Source organism: Ursus americanus, chromosome 28, assembly GCF_024610735.1.
Source record: "Ursus americanus isolate L20-20 chromosome 28, mUrsAme1.1.p, whole genome shotgun sequence".
NCBI lineage: Eukaryota > Metazoa > Chordata > Mammalia > Carnivora > Ursidae > Ursus > Ursus americanus.
Genome location: NC_142154.1, coordinates 37,704,934 through 37,726,059, shown reverse-complemented (window position 1 = coordinate 37,726,059; position 21,126 = coordinate 37,704,934). Strand labels below are relative to the sequence as shown.

At 38.8% G+C, this 21,126-nt stretch overlaps 1 protein-coding gene across 6 annotated transcripts in view; it reads left to right on the top strand.

Moving 5' to 3' along the window:
* Positions 1-21,126, top strand: part of ZNF609 (zinc finger protein 609) — a 242,492-nt gene that overhangs the window by 142,539 nt on the left and 78,827 nt on the right. For all 6 annotated transcript variants that reach the window (XM_045810812.2, XM_045810815.2, XM_045810813.2 and 3 more), the window contains exon 3: positions 11,921-12,146. In XM_045810812.2, the coding sequence (XP_045666768.1) occupies positions 11,921-12,146 (226 nt within the window). The remainder of the gene's footprint in view (positions 1-11,920; positions 12,147-21,126) is intronic.

Sequence of the window (21,126 nt, the reverse complement as noted above, 5' to 3'; positions counted from 1 at the left end):
AACAGGGAACAGAATAGAGAGCCCAGATATAAACCCAAGCATGTACAGTCAATTAATTTATGACAAAGGAGCCAAGCACATACAATGGGGAAAGAACAGTCTCTTCAGTAAATGGTGTTGGGAAGATTGGATAGCCATTTGTAAAAGAATGAAACTTGAACACCATCTTACAACATTCACAAAAATTAACCCCAAATGGATTTAAGACTTGAATGTAAAACCTGAAACCTTAAAACTCCTAGATGACAACATAGGCAGTAAGCTCTTTGACATAAGTCTTGGCAATGATTTTTTAAAAATCTGACACCAAAAGCAAAAGCAACATAAGGAAAAATAAACAAGTAGAACGACATTAAAATAAAAAACTAGACAGCAAAGGAAACTAACAACAAAATGAAAGACAACCTTTGAATAGGAGAAAATATTTGCAAAGCATATATATCTGATAAGAGGCTAATATCCAAAATGTAAGAAGAATTCATACAACTCAACAGCAAAAGGAAGGAAGGAAGGAAGGAAGGAAGGAAGGAAGGAAGGAAGGAAGGAAGGAAGGAAGGAAGGAAGGAAGGAAGGAAGGATGGATCCTCTTAAAAACTGGGCAGAAGATCTAAATAGACATTTTTTCAAAGAAGACATACAGATGGGCAACGGGTGTGTGTGTGTGTGTGTGTGTGTGTGTATAAAGATGTTCAGCATCATTAATCATCAGGGAAGTACAAATCAAAACCTAAAATGAAGTTATCACTTCACACCTGTGAGAATGGCTATTACCAAAATGACAAGGAGTAACAAATACTGGTTAGGAAGTGGAAAAAAGTTCACTGTTGGTGGGAAAGTAGATTGGTGCAGCTACTATGAAAAACATACGGAAGTTCCTCAAAAAAGTAAAAATAGAACTACAATGTGATCCAGCAATTTTAATCTAGGTATTTATCTGAAGAAAATAAAATCATGAAAGTTATAAGTACCCCCATGTTTATTGCAGCATTACTTACAGTGGCCAAGATAAGGAAACAACCTAAGAGTCCATCAGTGGGGGAATGGATAAAGAAGACATGGTGTATATATACAGTGGAATATTATTTGGCCACACAAAAAAATTAAATCTTATCATTTTCCTATGTCGACTATACTTAAATAAAAAACAAAAAATCAGCCTTTAAAAAAAAGTGGGGGAAATCCTGCCATCTGTGACCACGTGAATGGACCTCAAGGGCATTGTGCTAAGTGAAATAAGTCAGACAAAGAAAGACAAACACCACATGATCTCTCTTATATGTGGAATCTTTTTTAAAAGAAGCTCAAAACAGAAATTAGCAGTTGCCAGAAGCAGGGAGTAGGGGTAGGAGAAATGAGTGAAGGAGGTCAAAATGTTGAAAAAAGCTGTCTTTAAAAAGGCAGTTTATCTTTAAAATATCTTTATATATATATAAAATCTCACCTTTTGAGTACATGTCATTTTATATTCTATGTGACAAAATGGTACGTACACATAAAGGACTTCTGCTGCATGCCAAAGTATGGTATTTTTCTCTAGGTAAGGCACTTTTGCAATTAAGTTGCAAGTTGACCTAGCCAGTTTTTTTATATGGAATGTCATTTTTACTTGAAAGTACCACTAAAAGTATAGGTATTCAGAGTTGGGTATTTGGCAGACATTTTCTTAAAAGTAAATGAAATGAGCCTGTTACTCCAAGGAAAACAATCGACACTATTTGTTATTAATGATAAAATATGACCTTTCAAGCAAACATTGTAATTTTAGAAAATTTGTATCCCCCCCCATTAGTTTGACAGCCTGCCAATACATAAAGGATTTTCTGATGAGCTCAGAGGCAATATCCGCAAATATGACTTTTGTGTATTAATGGAATGTGTCAGTATTTCAAAGAGCTGTACAACTCAGTGAACCAGTATTTTCCAAATGACTAATATATGTTAAAAATCATGCATGGGTAGAAGAAGCATTCAAAGTACTAGACAGACCAATGGATTATAATGTAACAGAGTACAAAAAATTCATCGATATACTTTCAGATTCCACGTTGCCACTAACCTTTAAGAACTATCATTTGTTCAGTTTTGGTGTCATATCAGAGAATAGCCACAATTATCTGAAAAGAATACTATATAAAATCTGTGTGAGGCCAGTTTTCTTTATATAGTTCAACACATTTCACCAACAGATTGAATGCAGAAACAGACATAAGAATCTAGCAGTCTTGGGGCGCCTGGGTGGCACAGTCATTAAGCGTCTGCCTTCAGCTCAGGGCGTAATCCCAGCGTTCTGGGATCGAGCCCCATATCAGGCTCCTCCGCTAGGAGCCTGCTTCTTCCTCTCCCACTCCCCCTGCTTGTGTTCCCTCTCTCACTGGCTGTCTCTCTCTGTCAAATAAATAAATAAAATCTTAAAAAAAAAAAAAAAAGAATCTAGCAGTCTTCTATTAAACCAGCCATTGAAGAGATTTACAAAATGTAAATCAATGCCACTGCTCTTTTTTCCCTTTCTTTTGGAAAATCATAGCTATTTTTATTTAAAATATTACATATATTTGTACATAATAAGTTTTTAAGTTTCATTTTAAGCAAGTTAATGCATATCCAATTTTTTCTTTTTAAGTGCTAGTATAGTGAATATCAGTACATATATTCCACATCAGAGCTCGTTGGGGTCTTCAGTTTTTTGTTAATCTTTTTATTTTGAGATAATTAACAGTTGTAATAAATAATTCAGAGAGATCTCATGTACCCTTTACCTAGTTTCCCCTAATGGTAACACCTTGCAGAGATACAGTACAGTATTGCAAAGGGAATATTGACATCAATGCCATCCACCTATCTTGTTAAGATTTCTCCCATTTTACTTGTGCTCACTTGTGTATGTTTCTCTCTGTGTGTGTGTATGTGTGTGTGTTTAATTCTGTGCGATTTGATCACATGTGTAGGCTTGGGTTATTTACCACACAGTCAAAATACAGTACATCTCCATTGCTATAAGGATCCCTTGTGTTGCCCTTTCTAACCATAGTCAAACCCTCTACCTCCCACCAGAACACATCTGTGTGTCTCTAATTTTGTCATTTCAAAATCATTGGTGATTCCTTTTTTTTTTTTTAGATTTTATTTATTTATTTATTTATTTGAGAGCGTGCACAAGCAGGGGGAGGAGCAGAGACGGAGGGAAAACGAATCTCAAGCCAACTCCCCACTGAGCCACCCAGGCAACCCTCAATCATTAGCTGTTTTAAACAAGTTAATTAGTACATATTAGAATCTTTCACTTCTAATTTCTAATACAGTAAATGCTAGTTGATAAAGCCTACATAAATAAAAGCTCTGTAAGGTTCTCTTTTTAAGACTATAAAGGTTTCCCAAGACCAAATATTTAAAAACAGCTGACTTGAAGCAGGGAGAATCATTCCCATTTCTCCTTCCCAAGCTACTACAGAACAAGATGTGGTTTGTGATGTCTTAATTTAGAATTCTCATGTTTTCTCATAGGACCATCAATATGAATGATGATTAGGTTCTTTAGTACAATTTGGTCCATCCATGCTATAGGTTAAATTAAGACTTTTCTACTGACATCTGTGATTCTGAATGATTCAGAAAAAAGACTTAAGCTTTCTGTTGTATTCACCTTATTTTGTCTGTGGGTTATTTTTGTTTGTTTAGTTTTGTTTTGTTTAAGATTTTATGTATTCATTTGAGACAGAGCACGAGTAGTGGGGAGAGGCAGCAGGAGAGGGAGAAGCAATCTCTCCGCTGAGCGGGGACCCTGACGTGGGGCTTGATTCCAAGACCCAGACATCATGACCTGAGCTGAAGGCAGACACTCAACTATCTGAACCACCCAGGCGCCCCTTATTTTTTGTTTATTTTCTTGTTTGTTTTTATATCCTATGGGGTTAGAGAATGGAGTATAGATGACAAGCTCCAGCCCTGACTTTTTAGGAAATGAGAAAGGAAGGAAGAATTGTGTTTAGGAGAGGAAGTAGTTGCAGCCAAAGAATGAATTTTTCTCATTCTTTATTCTTGAAAAGCTAATTCTAGTGCTTCCCTTGGAACAATACAGGAATGGGAGGGATCATCAACCTTCTGTGGAAGAAAAAAAAATAGAGGTAGTACTTAGGTCCCTATCATCACTCATCAGCTGCAAAGTTAATAGCTTTGCTGAAGGAAAAATGTGGTGAATTTCAAGCAGGCAGGCATAAGATTATGCTGTGAGAAGACTTAGAAGAGCAGAATAGATGCTTCTCTCAACAAAAAACTTTTGCCACTGTAATGGACACTGCCATGTGATTTGTGTTATGCATTGATTTCATTTATGAGATTTTCTTCCTTTGTTAAATTTCCAGAATAATATATCCATTTCCACACACTGGGAAGTTAGGCTTGAATTTTAGGGTCATTTGATCTGCTATGTCTTCTTTACCAGAAGTGGCCTTTTGGATTTGAGCCTGAGATTCAATAGGGATCATTGCAGGAGACCTCCCTATGGCTAGTCTTGCAGTCTTCAGATTATATGTTCACTTGCACTTGCATTTTCTAGTACAAACTGGAGCAGCCTTCACTGCTGACCTCAGCCAGGCTGATTGGTTAAAATTGAGTGCTAAAGTAAGTCGTCTGTGAATAGCAGAATATGTAGCTTCAAAGAACTATTTGATGACTGGTTGTGGTGCCAGCTACCTTGTCTTTCTTCACTTTTCTTCACTTTTTCCTCCTTGCCTTCTGCTACAAGATGTCTTGGAAATTAACCAGAGTTACAATCAAATTCTTTTTCAAAGCAAGCTTAAGTGAAATCTGGAAGCTCAGCAGACCCGCAGTCTATGCTTTCTTTTTCCTTCTTCCTTCCAACAGTCTGGGTCAAAGAGTGTTTGAAAAGGGGATGATTTCCTCCTTCACTAATACTTAAATGTTGTGTTGTTTTGTGATTTACTTGGAATGTTCTGTTATATTCTGTTAAGAGCTTTGTGGAAAGGAGGAATTCAGATTTCTCTTTCCATCCTCAGTTACTTTGTGATTTCTACCTTCTAGGCTCTTGCAAATAAGCAGTTACTGATCTTCCAGGATAAGCAAAGATAATCTTTAATTATTAAAAAAATACAGTAAATTTATTTTATCTCAAAGTGTCAGTCAACAGGAGGCAATTCAAATAGCTGAGGTTTTTTTTCCTCTGTATTTTAATTTGAGAGACAAATAACATAATAAATTGATAAATAGGGGTTGCCTGGGTGGCTCAGCAGTTGAGCATCTGACTCTTGATTTCGTCTCAGGTCATGATCTTGCAGTCATGGGATCAAGCGCCCCTCCGCCCCCATTGCCCTGTCAGGCTCCCTGCTCACCATGCAGTCTGCTTGGGATTCTTTCCCTCTGCCCCTCCCCACCATGCTCTCTGTCTAAAAAAAATAAAACTGATAAGTGGAATTTTAAATAAATGCCAGTTCTTTTTAATAACCCACCATAGGGGCACCTGAGTAGCTCAGTTGGTTAAGCATTGGATTCTTGATTTCCACTCAGTCATGATCTCAGGGTCTTGAGATTGAGCCCCATGTTGGGCTCCATGCTGGGTGTGGAACCTGTTCAGGATTCTCTCCCTCTCCCCCACATTTGCGTGCTCTCCCAAAAACAAAACAAAACCACAATAAAAATGTTGTAAACCGAGTTTTTTAGGGGAGTACTTATATGTTTATCCATGAATCAGGAATCTAGATTATTGTTAGTATTGCTGATGCTGAGTCACTATAAAATCTTGAAGGACCTTTGGAATTATCAAAGAAAGAGAACATATTATTAATATAGTATTCAGTATATTTGATGACATTCTACTTTCTATATAATCTTATTCAATCATTCTGAATAAATCTGAACATTTATCTAACCATTATCTTCAATTATCTTTCAGTCTTGGATAAAGGGAGTTTCTTAGAGTTACCGCGGGTATCAGTGGAACCATCTTTCTCTCTGCCTTTGACTGTGAAGGTGAAGGTATCAGACTCATATTTGTGAAGGGCAGGGGGAAAGATCTGTCCCAAATATTTCTTCGCTGTACTTTCTATCCCCGAAATTATGTTGCAGCCTTGAAATTTTTCTTCCATCAGTTCCTCTCATGTGTGGGAGGCAGCTGAAGTCAGTGTATAATTACTTTTTGAGGGGAGATTAATGGCTCTGGCCTTTCTTTATTCTTTCCAGGTCTCATTTCTGCATCACCTGCCTATCAGCACTTAGATCTCTAATAGGTGTTATTAAGAGTGATATCTAAAGGTGAATTGAAAAGAAGTATCATTAAAAGATAAAGGGCATGACTGTTGGGAAACTTAAGATATTTCCATCTTTAAATTCTCTCTTTTCAGGTTTTTCTTTTGTTTTGTTGTTTATCTCTCCATTCACTGAGTCCCAGGAGCCGCCCCCCCTCCCCAACCAACACTTTAGCATTTCAGAGGCAGAGAATTGGCCCGGCTTTTATTGTTGTTGTAGCTGTTAAGGTATTTAATGACCTTAACTTTTTATATGCCTGTTACTCAATTTTCCCTGCTGGCTCCAGTCTCCTGACAATTCCTGCTCTTGCATCCTAGGTATATGGGAAAGGTGGCAAAGTAAGTCCTTTTCTGATTTTTATCCTCTCCTGGAGAGTGGTAAATGAAGCTGTGTTTGTTCCAGTGAATAGTAGAATATGAAATCCCATAAAGCCACCTAGGTTATTAGATGAATATCACAGAGCTGCTTATTATGCGCTATGGCTTAATGTAGATTATAGATGTGACCAAACGGTAATTAGCAGAGCTAGAGCTGTAATTAAACATTATTGTGCTACTCTGTGATTTCTCCTCTGATTTCTGTTGCAAAGTAGGAAACTGAATAGTTCCAAACCATAGGTGTATTTCTTTACTTCTTCCTACCCACCAAAATCTCTTTTAATTAACTGACTAAATAAATTCATCTTCACACAAACAGAGATCTGAATTGTACTTAGTACCTCTGAATAGTAAGAGTAGTTTGGTGCATATACATGTTAATCGGCTCTTTGTATATTCTGTTTTTCTAACTAATCATTTCTGCTAAGTCCCTTCTCTATATGTATTCTGTAGCAGGGTTTAATCTGGCAAACTGAATGCAACAAGGGTGTCTCCTACTTACATCTTAGATGTTTTCTGGGTCTGTCAGTACAGAACTGGGGGCTTGGCTTTATTTACAGTGTTAGTGGTAACACTTCCCTTCTTTCTTCCCTTCTTCTTGGCCTCCCAGAGGCACTGAATAACCTAGCAGGAAATGAAACCACTTCTAGAATACAGCTGCCCTTGATGGCTGAGAGAGAGAGAAAAAAAGAGAGAGAAAGAGTGTGTGTGTGTGTGTGTGTGTGTGTGTGAGAGAGAGAGAGAGAGAGAGAGAGAGAGAGAGAGAGAGAGACACTCCCTGGGGACTTACCTCCTTCTGTGTTTAGGATTGCTGCCTCAGTGATGGAACAGATTAACAACAGGACATGCTTAAGCAAGACAGTCAGAAAGTTCAGAGGAGTGACCTAAAGATTCAGGCTAATCTGTGTCCAAGAAAGAGGACCTTGCGGGAATTTCTCTTGCTAGGAGAAGGATGATACAGAAAAGACAACAAACTACAAGCAAAGGAAACGCACATACTGACTGTGAAATTGTTTTTGTCTCAGTTCTTCCCCAGGAGAAAAAAAAAAGAAAAACAGACATGAGGCCTAGGGTAAAGATGATCTGTGTACTCTGTCTCTAATATTCTTTTTAGTAATTCTTGAGGGTAAAATCTCCAGGAAATTTTCTTTCTAAAGAGTTATGAGCTACCTTCTTGAAGCATTCCTGAAAGGGCTTGATGGTTAGACCCAGATTCCGGCCATACACAGGGGTAGTAGAGAGTTGAGCTTACTTTTTCTGTGTTTTTACTTTCAAATTTGTGCATAGAAATTTTACAGGTGTTTCAGGGATTACCACATCCCAAGAAGGTTGCCAAATTAAATGATCAATGCCTGATTTTCAGAAGTGCAAAAAGAAAGCAAAGATGCCTTTGGCATTGACCCTGATGCAGAAAATTCATTATACAGGCTTTGACTTTCATTTTATGAAAGAGGTGAAGTTAGAGAAGTACAGGGTTGGGGGGGCGGGGGGAGGTGGGTGCGTGACAACAAGCAGGTAAGGATAATGTTTTGGCAGCCTCTCAGGGACCAGAATTCATCAGAATCCATGTTCTAGCATTCAGTGGACTCTGACAGTGATGATTCACAAATAGCAGTGACTTCTAAGCCAAGAAGGGAGAGCTAACTGAGGAGAGTAGAGGCAATACCCAGATCTCAGCTTCTAGAGTAGTACTGAGACCAGGAGTGTGTGTGGCAGAGGAGGGGAATGTATGTGTTAAGAGAAGGGAGGTGGATTATAGGTTGAGCGGTGGTCATTCAGTAAAACCAGAGTTCTGTTGGAGAACTGTCCAGCAGCTTGGATTATGGATGCAATAGTGGCTCTCTGGATATAGGTCCATTGAAGGAATACATTCAAACTGGACTAAAAAAATCCTTTGTGGGGCACCTGGGTATCTCAGTCAGTTGAGTGTTTGACTCTTGATTTCAGCTTAGGTCATGATCTCGGGGTAGGGCTCTGGGCTTGGTGGGGGGGAGTCTACTTGAGAATTTTTCCCTCTGCCCCTCCCCCACTCACTTGTGCTTGCTCACTCTCAAAATAAATAAATCTTTTTAAAAAGTCTTTCACGGGGGCGCCTGGGTGGCACAGCGGTTAAGCGTCTGCCTTCAGCTCAGGGCGTGATCCCGGCGATCTGGGATGGAGCCCCACATCAGGCTCTCCTGCTGTGAGCCTGCTTCTTCCTCTCCCACTCCCCCTGCTTGTGTTCCCTCTCTCGCTGGCTGTCTCTATCTCTGTTGAATAAATAAATAAAATCTTATAAAAAAAAAGAAAAAAGTCTTTCACAAGGGGAAGAAAGTCACTGTCCTTGACTCTCATTTTCTGGGTCTGTTGATTGGTATCATACTTAATCTTCAGGGAAGACTAGTCAGTGTGTAAATTGAGTGCTTTTGCATATGCAGGACACTGTTCAGTTAGGATCTGGGCACTACAGACTCAGTACTTTCATCAGTCTGATAAATGCTAGGATTTAAAGAGTTAAGGTATTACTACCCTCTTTATTACAATTTTTAATTCTGGGTATTTTGAATTTTTGGTTTCTAGGTAATTGCATTCTTGTGAGAGATTCTAGTTTTAGAGGTAGATTGCTGGTTCTTGTGTTCACCTATTTCTGTCTCTGTGTGTGTAATCAACTTCATCTGCAGACTGCCATGAATTGGCTTCTAGATAGTAACAGCACCTGCTGTTTCTTAAAGTTAATTTGATGTTGGATTCATGCTCCAAAATGCCATTCTCATTAACCGGTAGCTGTTGTAATCTCTAAGGGTTAGAAACCCCTATCAGGTTGCTCCTAGCCCTCCCGTAACTTTTAAGTAGATGTCCTTTTAGCTAAAGATGAATAAAGCTCTAGTCTTCTTGAAGTGACATTTCTAGGATCTGGATATTTTCTCCCCTTCTTTATAGCTATCCATATTCTTGGATTTTATACATGTATTATTTGTCAAACGATAGATTAGTGGGAAACACAGCGGTGGCAGTAGAACATGCCTTAGAAGCCTTTTCTTTTTCATCAGTCTGTTTGCTTTAATACTGTTGAAATCTGGACCTGGTTCTCTATCACTAGAGATTTTTAAATGAGACAGGATTTTTTTTAACTTTTCTTTTTATTATTAACATATAATGTATTATTTGTTCCAGGGGTACAGGTCTGTGATTCATCAGTCTTACACGATGCACAGAACTCACCACAACACATACCCTCCCGAATGTCCATCACCCAGCCACCCCATCCCTCCCAACGCCCTCTACTCCAGATTAAAAGTCTCTTATGTGTTTGTCTCCCTCTCTGGTTTCTTCTTGTTTCATTTTTTCCTCCCTTCCCCTATGATCCTCTTCCTTGTTTCTCAAATTCCACATATCAGTGAGATCATATGATAATTGTCTTTCTCTGATTAACTTATTTCACTTAGCATAATACCCTCTAATATTATGTCTAGTACCCATGTCATTGCAAATGGTAAGATTTCATTTTGATGGCTGCATAATATTCCTCTGTGTGTGTGTGTGTGTGTGTGTGTGTGTGTGTGTGTGTGTGTGTGTGTACATCTGTGTGTGTGTGTGTGTGTACATCACATCTTCTTTATCCATTCTTCTGTCGATGGACATCTCGGCTCTTTCCATAGTTTGGCTATTGTGGACATTGCTGCTATAAACATTGGGGTGCAGGGGTCCCTTCAGATCACTACTTTTGTATCCTTGGGTTAAATACCCAGTAGTGCAATTGGGTAGCTCTATTTTCAACTTTTTAAGGAACCTCCATGCTGTTTTCCAGAGTGGCTGCACCAGCTTGCATTCCCACCAACAGTGTAGGAGGGTTCCGCTTTCTCCGTATTCTCGCCAACATCTGTTGTTTCCTGACTTGTTAATTTTAGCCATTCTGACTGGTGTGAGGTGGTATCTCATTGTGGTTTTGATTTGTACTTCCCTGATGCTGAGTGATGTTGAGCACTTTTTCATGTGTCTGTTGGCCATTTTTATGTCTTCTTTGCAGAAATGTCTGTTCCTGTCTTTTGCCCATTTCTTGACTGGATTATTTGTTCCTTGGGTGTTGAGTTTGATAAGTTCTTTATAGATTTTGGATACTAGCCCTTTATCTGATATGTCATTTGCAAATATCTTCTCCCATTCTGTCAGTTTTCTTTTGGTTTTGTTGACTGTTTCCTTTGCTGTGCAAAAGCTTTTTATCTTTATGAAGTCCCAATAGTTCATTTTTGCCCTTGCTTTCCCTTGCCTTTGGCAATGTATCCAGGAAGGAGTTGCTGCGACCGAGGTCAAAGAGGTTGCTGCCTGTATTCTCCTCAAGGATTTTGATGGATTCCTGTCTCACATTCAGGTCTTTCATCCATTTTGAGTCTGTTTTTGTGTATGGTGTAAGGAAACGGTCCAGTTTCATTCTTCTGCATGTGGCTGTCCAATTTTTCCAACACCATTTGTTGAAGAGACTGCCTTTTTTCCATTGGATATTCTTTCCTGCTTTGTCGAAGATTAGTTGACCATAGAGTTGAGAGTCCATTTCTGAGTTCTCTGTTCTGTTCCATTGATCTATGTGTCTGTTTTTGTGCCAGTACCATACTCTCTTGATGATTACAGCTTTGTAATAGAGCTTGAAGTCTGGAATTGTGATGCCACCAGTTTTGGTTTTCTTTTTCAACATTCCTCTGGCTATTCGGGGTCTTTTCTGGTTCCATACAAATTTTAGGATTATTTGTTCCATTTCTGTGAAAATAAAGTTGATAGTATTTTGATAGGGATTGCATTGAATGTGTAGATTGCTCTAAGTAGCATAGACATTTTTGCAATATTTGTTCTTCCAATCCATGAGCATGGAACATTTTTCCATTTCTTTGTGTCTTCTCAATTTCTTTCATGAGTTTCAATTTCTTTCATAGTTTTCTGAGTACAGATCCTTTGTCTCTTGGTTAGATTTATTCCTAGGTATCTTATGGTTTTGGGTGCAATTGTAAATGGGATCGACTCCTTAATTTCTCTTTCTTCGAGACAGGATTTTTAAATACACTTTTAGCTAAGCACAGTTTATGAGGAAGATCATTAATAAGAAATAGAGCTTCTCCTACCACAGGGTGCACTCATATAAACCACTAGATTTGTAGTGGTATCACGAGCTGGAACTTGAAAGGAAGGACCAAAGTCTTATATTTTAGAGCCTTCCACACTGGCAGGAAAGAATGTAGGACTAGATTAAATATAGAGAAGGTATTTCCTCTAAATGTTCTCTCTGCAACTCAGCTATTCCTTTTCTTCCCTCACAGATGGAGTCCCCTGTCTCTACACCAGCGGTGCTGCCACTGCACCTTTTGGTACCAGTGGTCAGTAATGACATCTCATCCCCCTGTGAGCAGATCATGGTTCGTACCCGATCAGTTGGGGTCAACACATGTGATGTGGCTCTAGCTACAGAGCCTGAGTGCCTGGGCCCCTGTGAACCTGGGACAAGCGTCAACCTCGAGGGCATTGTGTGGCAGGAAACAGAAGACGGTAAGTGCTATGCGTGACTGTCCCATCCCTTCTTAACCTGCTTCTGCCAACATGGGCTTATCGTTGTAAATAACACCAAGTATTTATTAGGAGTCTCAAGTGACCATAGTCTGCTTGTGATACCTATCCAGAGGATCGCAGCAAACTTCTTAGTAAAATCGTCCAGCTTCTCAAGATTGCCACTTTTTAAAATTAATTATCTCCCCTTCATATCATTCAACAATGTTGGCCCTGGTATTTAAGCAGTTGTTTGGTAAGTGCTAGCCAGGTAATTCAAACTGTGTCTATACTCTCCATATTCCTCTTTATCATTTTATATGGGAGAATTTGAATGTAAATGAACTTTTGGGTCAGACTTGAAGAGAAAAAAGTAATGAAAGGACAGCTGTGGGAGTCAAGGAAATGGAAAACAGTCACTCTTAAATTGACTTAGTGTTGGCTCATTGAATATGCAACTCTTGCATTTTTAACACCTGGAGGTGCAGCCAGCTCCTTCCCACTGGTTGCCTCATTGCCCAACCACCCACGCCACTTCATGCATCTGTCACTTAGTACAGATTTTATAGGCCTAGGCAACAGGGGAAATGTTTACATGGTCTTGTTCTCAGGCATCCACTAAGCAGTTGGCTCACTGTAGGGTGCTTCTGCCCGAGGCTACCATCCAGGCTTCTTGTACGTTGCATTTGCCCCTGAGAACAGAATCTCTTCTATTTTGGAAGTTCATAAACCTGAAAAAATAGGGGTGTAAAGGGACTTAACCAGGTCTTTCTGATCCCTTGGTACCATCTGTGGCAATTCGATTGCAGCGTATACATTCTTTTTATGAAGAATCCAAGTTCTTGTTAAAGTATGTGTGGTTTAGAGAGGCTGGGCCTCAGGGTCCCATCAGGTCTCTGCATCAGTAACCAGACTTTCAAAGCATCCCCACTCTGGAGTTTAGAGGCCCAGAGGAACACAGCTCATTATCTCTAATTATCATAAGCTATTTTGTCAGTTTGCCCATGGAAATTCAGGCGTTTCATTGTGGTCATTCAAATCATAGTCTATTCTTCTGAATGTTTTGTTGTGATTCAGTATTTATTTAAAGTCTACCATGCAGTAGGCATTGAGGTGATACATGTTAAGAATTCTGTGTTTTTAGCTTTCTCATTGTTAAACAGCAATATAGTAAAGCTTCAGCTTTCAGAATAACATTGCTGATGAGGCTTTATTGTGTGCCTGAGACCATAATGCAAAAAAATAAATAAATAAATAATTTTTAAAAAATCCTATTGTGTTAGAAATCAATGCAGAGACAATGGAGAAAGAAGTTGACCCTAGAGGTTGATTCTGGGTGTGTAATGTATTCAGTATACAATCTGGAAATCACAAGTGACTATCTCTAATTTTATTCTATTTTATTTTATTTTATTTTATTTTATTTTATTTTATTTTATTTTATTATTATTATTTTTAAAGATTTTATTTATTTATTTGACAGAGAGAGACAGCCAGCGAGAGAGGGAACACAAGCAGGGGGAGTGGGAGAGGAAGAAGCAGGCTCCTAGCAGAGAAGCCTGATGTGGGGCTCAATCCCAGAACGCCGGGATCACACCCTGAGCTGAAGGCAGACGCTTAACCGCTGTGCCACCCAGGCGCCCCTATCTCTAATTTTAAAAATGTCATCTGCCTATGGCCAAACATCTAAACAGCCACAGAGTCTGTTGGAATGACAAACATGTCCAGACCACAGTTCTGTGACACCAAGCAACCTTTGGGGCCTATTACCTCAATATATTGAAGATAGAAGACATCAGTTTCCTGCCTATTTTTCTATCCATCTTTATGATGGTGACTTTTCTCCAAGGGCAGGATGCTTTTCATATATGTGAACCTGATGAAAACTTTGCAGGAAAGTGAGGCTAACCCTCTCACTCTCCTGAGAACAATGGATACTTTTTTAATCTAAGCATCCCTGTTCTCCCTTCCTGTCAAGGGGATGTTAGCACACACAAAAAAATTTTTTTAATTATTTCCTCTGAAAAGCTCTCTGGTTGTACCTGGCAGCTTATTACCAAGTTCCCCTGTTGCACATTTAGAATGTACCCTGCATTTTTTTTTTTAAGATTTTATTTATTTATTTGACAGAGAGACAGCCAGCGAGAGTGAGAACACAAGCAGGGGGAGTGGGAGAGGAAGAAGCAGGCTCCCAGCAGAGGAGCCTGATGTGGGGCTCGATCCCAGAACGCCAGGATCACGCCCTGAGCCGAAGGCAGACGCTTAACTGCTGTGCCACCCAGGCGCCCCGGAATGTACCCTGCATTTTATTTCACAATAGTTATCACAGTTCATAATGTTATATAATTCTATTTTTCTAATACCATCTATCTCTTCCACTGTCTTAGAATTCTTTGAGCTCAGAGACTCTCTTTTGCTCAACATTGAATATATCTAATGGGTAACATTTGGCATCTATAGTAGGCCCTCAAAAATGTTTGAGTGAATGAATGCTTATATCTAGTCCTTGTCATTTCTAGATCTATGTTAACATATACCTAATGGATATTGTAGTATTGTTTGAACTTAGAAACCATATCAAATACTTTACAAAATTCTAGACCTTCTCGTTTGAAACTCATAATAAATATTGTCACCAGGTAGTGAGATCACTCTATTTATATCTGTAAGATTTTTAGGTCTCCTCCTTTTAATACCATATTTTTCCCACTTACTATATTGTGTTTCAGGGCTTAATACCTCTCCTCTTTCTTTTTCATTCATCACAAGGGAAAGAGAACTGTTCTGCAATTATACACTGTACTCTGCTTTCTCGCCCTCCCAGAGGGCCTTCACCTGAACCGTCAGTTGGCAAAGGTCTGAATTGGGATCAGAGTTGGTTTACATTCCTTTTCATCTTCAGGTGACAGAGATTTCCTGCAAAGATCATTCTCTGCAGATCTCTAAGATCTAGCATACTGAGTCAGTCCTCAAGTTAATAATAAGAACTATATACAGATACTTTAGAAAAAAAAAATCCTTCAGCCTTCTAGGCTTTTTGTCTGCCACCCGACTCTTTGTACTTCTGTCTGTCTCTTTGCCCGGCAAACTACTATCTTCAAATGGAAAAATCCTTAGAGCTTAGAGAGAAGCTGTGAATGCTTGGCCTCTGAGGGAAATGGAAGATCATGAGGTCCTTGTAGAACTGAGCCACCTTGCTGAGAACAGGTGTAGGGGTCAGGGCCTCAATTCTTCCTGGTTTCTTTGCCTGCCTATCCTGCAGTGTGCTTCTTTCTTCCCTATCTCAGTGCAGACCTTGCCTTGGAGACATTTTTAAATTCCTGCAGATTCCATCTCTTTTTAGGCTGCTCATAATTCAGCCAGCACTGCAAAGATCCTCCTTGACTAGGCTCCACCTTAGGACTTTTAAGACCCAAGTGTAACTTGAAATGTTTTCTTTGGTTTTTTTTTGAGACTTAGCACTTATGCAGAGGTCTGATTCCACCTGATTTCATTTTGTCCCACCTCAGTTCAAATAAAAATAACAGGGGCACCTGGGTGGGTCAGTTGGTTAAGTGTCCAACTCTTGGTCTCATCTCAGCTCAGGTCTTGGTCTCAGGGTCGTGAGTTCACACCCCACATTGGCCTCTATGCTGGGCATGGAACCTACTTTAAAACAAACAAACAAACAAACAAACAAAAATCGAAATAACAGATCCCAAATCCATTCCTAGTTCTCGGGGCTTACTTTAACCCAGGATCTTGGAAACAATATATAAGAATCCTTAAGGCAGACCATATTCTTTTGCTGAGGCAAAATTGCTTCCTGGCCTCTATGGTGTTTTTAAGAAAGGCAAGGCTGTCTTTAAGAATTCCGGGAGATGCTATAGGTTTTCCTTTTTTAAGTAGTCACACTAAGTGTAGCACTACTTTATCAAGTGCGCTTTCTGGAAGAATCTGTGGTATAGTGGAAAGAGCACTGGAGTGAAAAACAGGACAGCCGTATACTAGTTGACTATTGCACCTTGAAAATGAAGAGGTTCATATAGCAAAACTAAAAAATATTAATATCAATGATGAAATTTCATTATACACTTGTTATATAGAGTTGTTTTCTCAGAAAAATGAAACTACTCACCTTGCCAGTCTCCCATTCAGAAGATCTCCACCCACACTTTTCAACTTCTGATCCTACTCTGACAAGTGGAAGAATTCACAAAACCCAGTTGCTTTTGATGCAAGTATATGCTGACTGACGTAAGCTGAGCTCGCCGTACTGCTTAGCAATCCCTTCATCACCCTTATTACGTTCACATTTCCCACTACTTAACCTCATTTTCAAGATTCATTAGCCCAATTCATTCTCTCTTCATGCTCTTAAGCAAATAGGATCAAAGACACCTGCCTATAAACCCTCCCAGCTTCCCTCCTCTTTCTTAAAATGTATTTTTATGTCGTATTATTTCCCTTTTCTCTCCTTATTCTGAAGATTCTTTAAGACTTTATACCATGAATTTTATCTGCTCTTCGTCATCTTCATTCTTTCCCCTTCTGTTTAAACTCCCTCTGCAACAGTTACTTAGAGTGAGTATTTTCCTCATCCTGGCTACCCTTTTGAACTATTGACTTCTTTTCTTTTCTTCACTACTTGCTATTGCTGTTTACAATCTTTTTTTACCTACTCAGTGTCATGTACCGTCTTGCCGTCAGATTTCTTCTGCCACCATTTGACTGAAATGATCTCATACCAATGATCATCTGTTTTCCAAAGGTCTTTTCTCAGTCTGCCCTAGACTTTTAGAAGCTCTACTATTTCTCTACTCTTGAAACTCACCTCTCTTGTCATTATCATATCTCTCAAAAATCTCATTTCTCTTTTTGACTGGTTATTCTCTGTTTTGTGTCAATCACTCTTCCTCCTTGTTTTTATTTAGTCAGAAGTTCCAGAAGGGTTTTAGGATGCTGAAATATTTGTCAGTTCTGTTCTTTTGGCCTTTAGGGAGGGACTGTGGCAACTGGTGTCCCACTCCTTTCCCCCAGACAAATAGCCTTATCCACAATATATTTTTTTCACATACTGTTATGCCATAGTGGTGAAAGTTGAGAAAACATTGAGTTAAATGGGAATTGGCTGCTACGAACAGAAGATGAAGTATTAATAATTTAATATAAAAACATTCTGAAGGTAGGCAGTCCAAGGCTGGTATGATGACTTCTAATGTAATCAGTGTTCCAGGCTCCTTAAAGTTACCTCTTCATTGCAAAATTGCTAATGTAGCTCTAGACATCACATTTACTTTCCAGTCTTGAAAATGAAGGAGAAGCATAAAGTAGCTTGAGCTTGCCACCTAATCTGTTTACCTTTAACAAGCTTTCCCAGAAGCCAGATATAAGACTTCTGCCTACATCTCATTGGCTACCCCTTCTGCAAGGGAGACAAGGAAACGTCATGTTTTAACTGGATACATTATTTACCCACACAAAATACAGTCATATTAAGGAGGAAGGGGAAGCAGCCTGCTCTGCTGCTCTTCTTTGCATAACCTTCATACGTCATAACTCCCAGAAGTCATTGCTTCAGCAGCCTTCTTTTAGTAAGTGCTGTCTTTTATATTCATGGCTTTTCATCTGTCTCCCTTGTATGAACAGTCCCCAGATCTTTATCTCTAGACTTGACCTTTTGCCTAATCCCATTTTATACATCACCAGAAGCTGATTTCTTAAATTCAGAATGTATAAAAAAGAATAATCTTTATTCTGAAATTTTGCTTCTCTTTCTCTCTTCACTATTTCTTTTTATTACACCTACTTTCATTACCTGTATTACCATCCTACCTTTTTTCTAGGCTTAAACCTCCCTAGAGTTATTTCTGACTCTTACTTCTTCATCTTTTTTTTTTTTTAAGTAGGCTCCACACCCAGTGTGGAAGCCAACATTGGCCTTGAAGTCAGGATTCTGAGATCAAGACCTGAGCTGAGATCAAGAGTCGGACATTTAACCCACTGAGCCACCTATTCTTCATCTTTTTGTATAGTTTTTTAGTGGTTACTCTGGGGATTATAATATATGTATTCAACTTTCCATAGTCTACTTAAAATTTGAATTTTTTTGCCACCTCAAGTAGAATGTAGAAATCTTACCACTATTTAAGATCCTTTACCCTCCCTTCTTTATGTTGTTATTGTCTTATGCTCATTGCCAAGAACTGGTAAAATCAAAACAAGAATATTATGAGATGTGAAGATTATATGAAATCCAAATTTTATTGTCCATACATAAAGTTTAATTGGAACCTAGGCACACTCATTTCATGTATTTTCAGCCACTTTGTGCTAGAGTGGCAGAGTATCTATAAAAGAGATCATATGGCCTGCAAAGTCAAAAATATTTACAATCTGGTCTTTTATTTAAAAAGTTTGTAAACTCCTGGTCTTATGTATTACATCTAATACATTGAAAACCCCATCGGACAATCTTTAAAAATTTTTTCCTTTCAGTCATGTGATATATATTTTAAAGACTCAAGAAAATAATTTATTATATTTACCCATATACTTAACATTTCTGTTGTTCTTTCTTCATTCCTGATGTTCCAATCGCCTATTATTTTCCTTCTGTCTGAAGAATCTCTTTGTAATTCTTTTGAAGCAGGTTCACTGGCTATTAATTCTCTGAGAATGTCTTTATTTCACCTTAATTCTAAAAGATGTTTTCTGGATACAGACATCTAGGTTTACATTTCTCTTCTTCTTATACTTTAAAAATGCTCTGTTTCCACTTACAACCTCTATCGTTTCTGAGAAATACATAGTCACTTAAGTCGTTGTTCCCCTATAAGTAATGTGTCACTTTCCTCTATTTGCTTTCAAAGTTTTTCTGTCATTTTCTGCAGTTTATGATGTATGATGTGTCTGATGTGGATTTCTTTGTGTTTATCCTGTTTGGGGCCTTATTTACTTAGCTTCTTGAATCTGTAATTTTGTCTTTTGTCAAATTTTGGGCGTCTTCTGCCATTACTTGTAACATTTTTCTGCTCCACCATCTCTCTCCTGCCCTTTTAGGACTACAGTAACATAAATATAAGCCAGTCCTTATTAGTTTCTACCTAGGATTCCTATGTGTCTTTTCTCCTTTATTAGACTGTAAGATAGCTGAAGCCAGGAATTGCATTTTACATATCATTTTATTTCCCCCAAGAACTAGTTCAGTCTTTATGCAAAAAGTAAAATAACCAGTAAATATTTGATTAATGAAATTGCCTGTGCCTTGTGCCTATGCATTTCAGGTATGTACGTAAAAATGTAATTTTTTGGTAACCTCTCTTGGGTTCATTTGGTATATATTGGCTAAAAATAATGAGGGATTTTGTAATCCTTCCCTCCCTCATTCTTTCTTCCTTCCTGCCTTCCTCCCTTCCCTCCTTTCTCTTTCTCCCTTCCCTTCTTTCTTATGTCTTCTACCACCAATCTTTTGAAATTATAAAAGTCAGAGATAGAACCTTAGGTATTTTCAAAGGAAATGGTTTGACGTTATATTCTGAGGAACTTGAAAGGATGGAGGAACCTCAGAAGCAGTCATAAGAGGAGTATGGGGTGCTGAGTGGGCAGGCCCTGGGCTCTACCTCTGCTACCCAACCAGATGCAACCCAGAATAGTTCTACTTTGGGGTGGTTTATATGTTAAGCTCCTTTGTAAAGCTATTTTTGAAGGGGATTCTTCTGCTAAAAAAAGCTTCGATATCATTTATCTGGGTTCACCTTCCCACTCCAATTGCTCTTATTAACATCTGTGAAATTGGTCTTTTACCAGAATATCAGAAAGACCAAAAAAAAAAAAAAAATCAGAAAGACAGAAGTTACAGGGCTATAAGACCATGTTTTTGAAGCTAACGTGAGTACAACTCCCTTGTTTGTCATGAAAAGCTATATGATAAGTTTGGTCCATCTTCCGAAGCTGAATTCCAGCTTAAAGATTTGGTGGGGAGGAGGGAGTTTCAATTTTTGTGTCCATTAAAGGTTTGTCATATATATGCACAAGCAGACATAGAAAGGCTGTGCATCCCTATCTCCACATTTTTTCAACAACTAAGAGTGTCAGGAACTGTTTGAAAATAACTGTTTCAAGAACTAATAGTGTCTTAAAGGCATAGCAGAACAGATATCTGAACTAGTGTCAAGAGAGTTGGATCCCAGAGCAGATTATACCATTAGCTAGTTTGTGTCATCTGGGGTAAGTCTCTTAACTTATCCTGGCTTTAGATTTCTAATTTATGGGGGCTTGGACTAGATCTGCACTGTTTAGTAAAACTTTTTTGGTGGAAATATGCTGTCCAAAATGGTAGTCTAGTCACCTGTGATATGAGTACCCTAAAATGTGGCACATGATACCGAGGATTATTACGTTTAAATGGTCACATGTCACTAGTGGTTTACTGTATTGGACAGCATAGGGGCTAGACGAGCTTTACATTATATATACTCTAAAAGTGTAAAAATATACTGTGAGATAGAAAGAAGAGTAAATGTGTGGAAGGATGAAGAGGGTGGGTAAGTAGCTGACATTTGCACAGACCCAAGGTGACTTCTATGACTCTGGCCCCCGTTACCTGGGAGAACATTTGGCCCTGCTTCAAACTCTGTGGTTGAGCCTTTTGCTTTGGTCTATGGGTTGCAGCTTTCTCATTATCAGAGTAATAGGCAGTGGTTTTGCTTAGCAGGAAGTTCGTTTGCCTGTGGTAGCTCCACTGAGAACCTGCCTCAGCAGTTCTTCATCCTCATCTGATTGCAGATCCCAGCTGCGAGTCTTTATCCTTCTCCCTAAAAAGGAGGGGCTGTCCGTTAATCTTCTTTCATGGAAATGATAACCTTGGTAGTTACCCTTGGTATATTCTGTGTGATTCTGATGTAGGAAAGTATGTGTGTGAACCGTGAAGTATCTAATTTTAGATATTTATACTGGAAAGTTACACTGGTTCTCAGCTTCTGGTTTTTCTATTTCCTTGGCT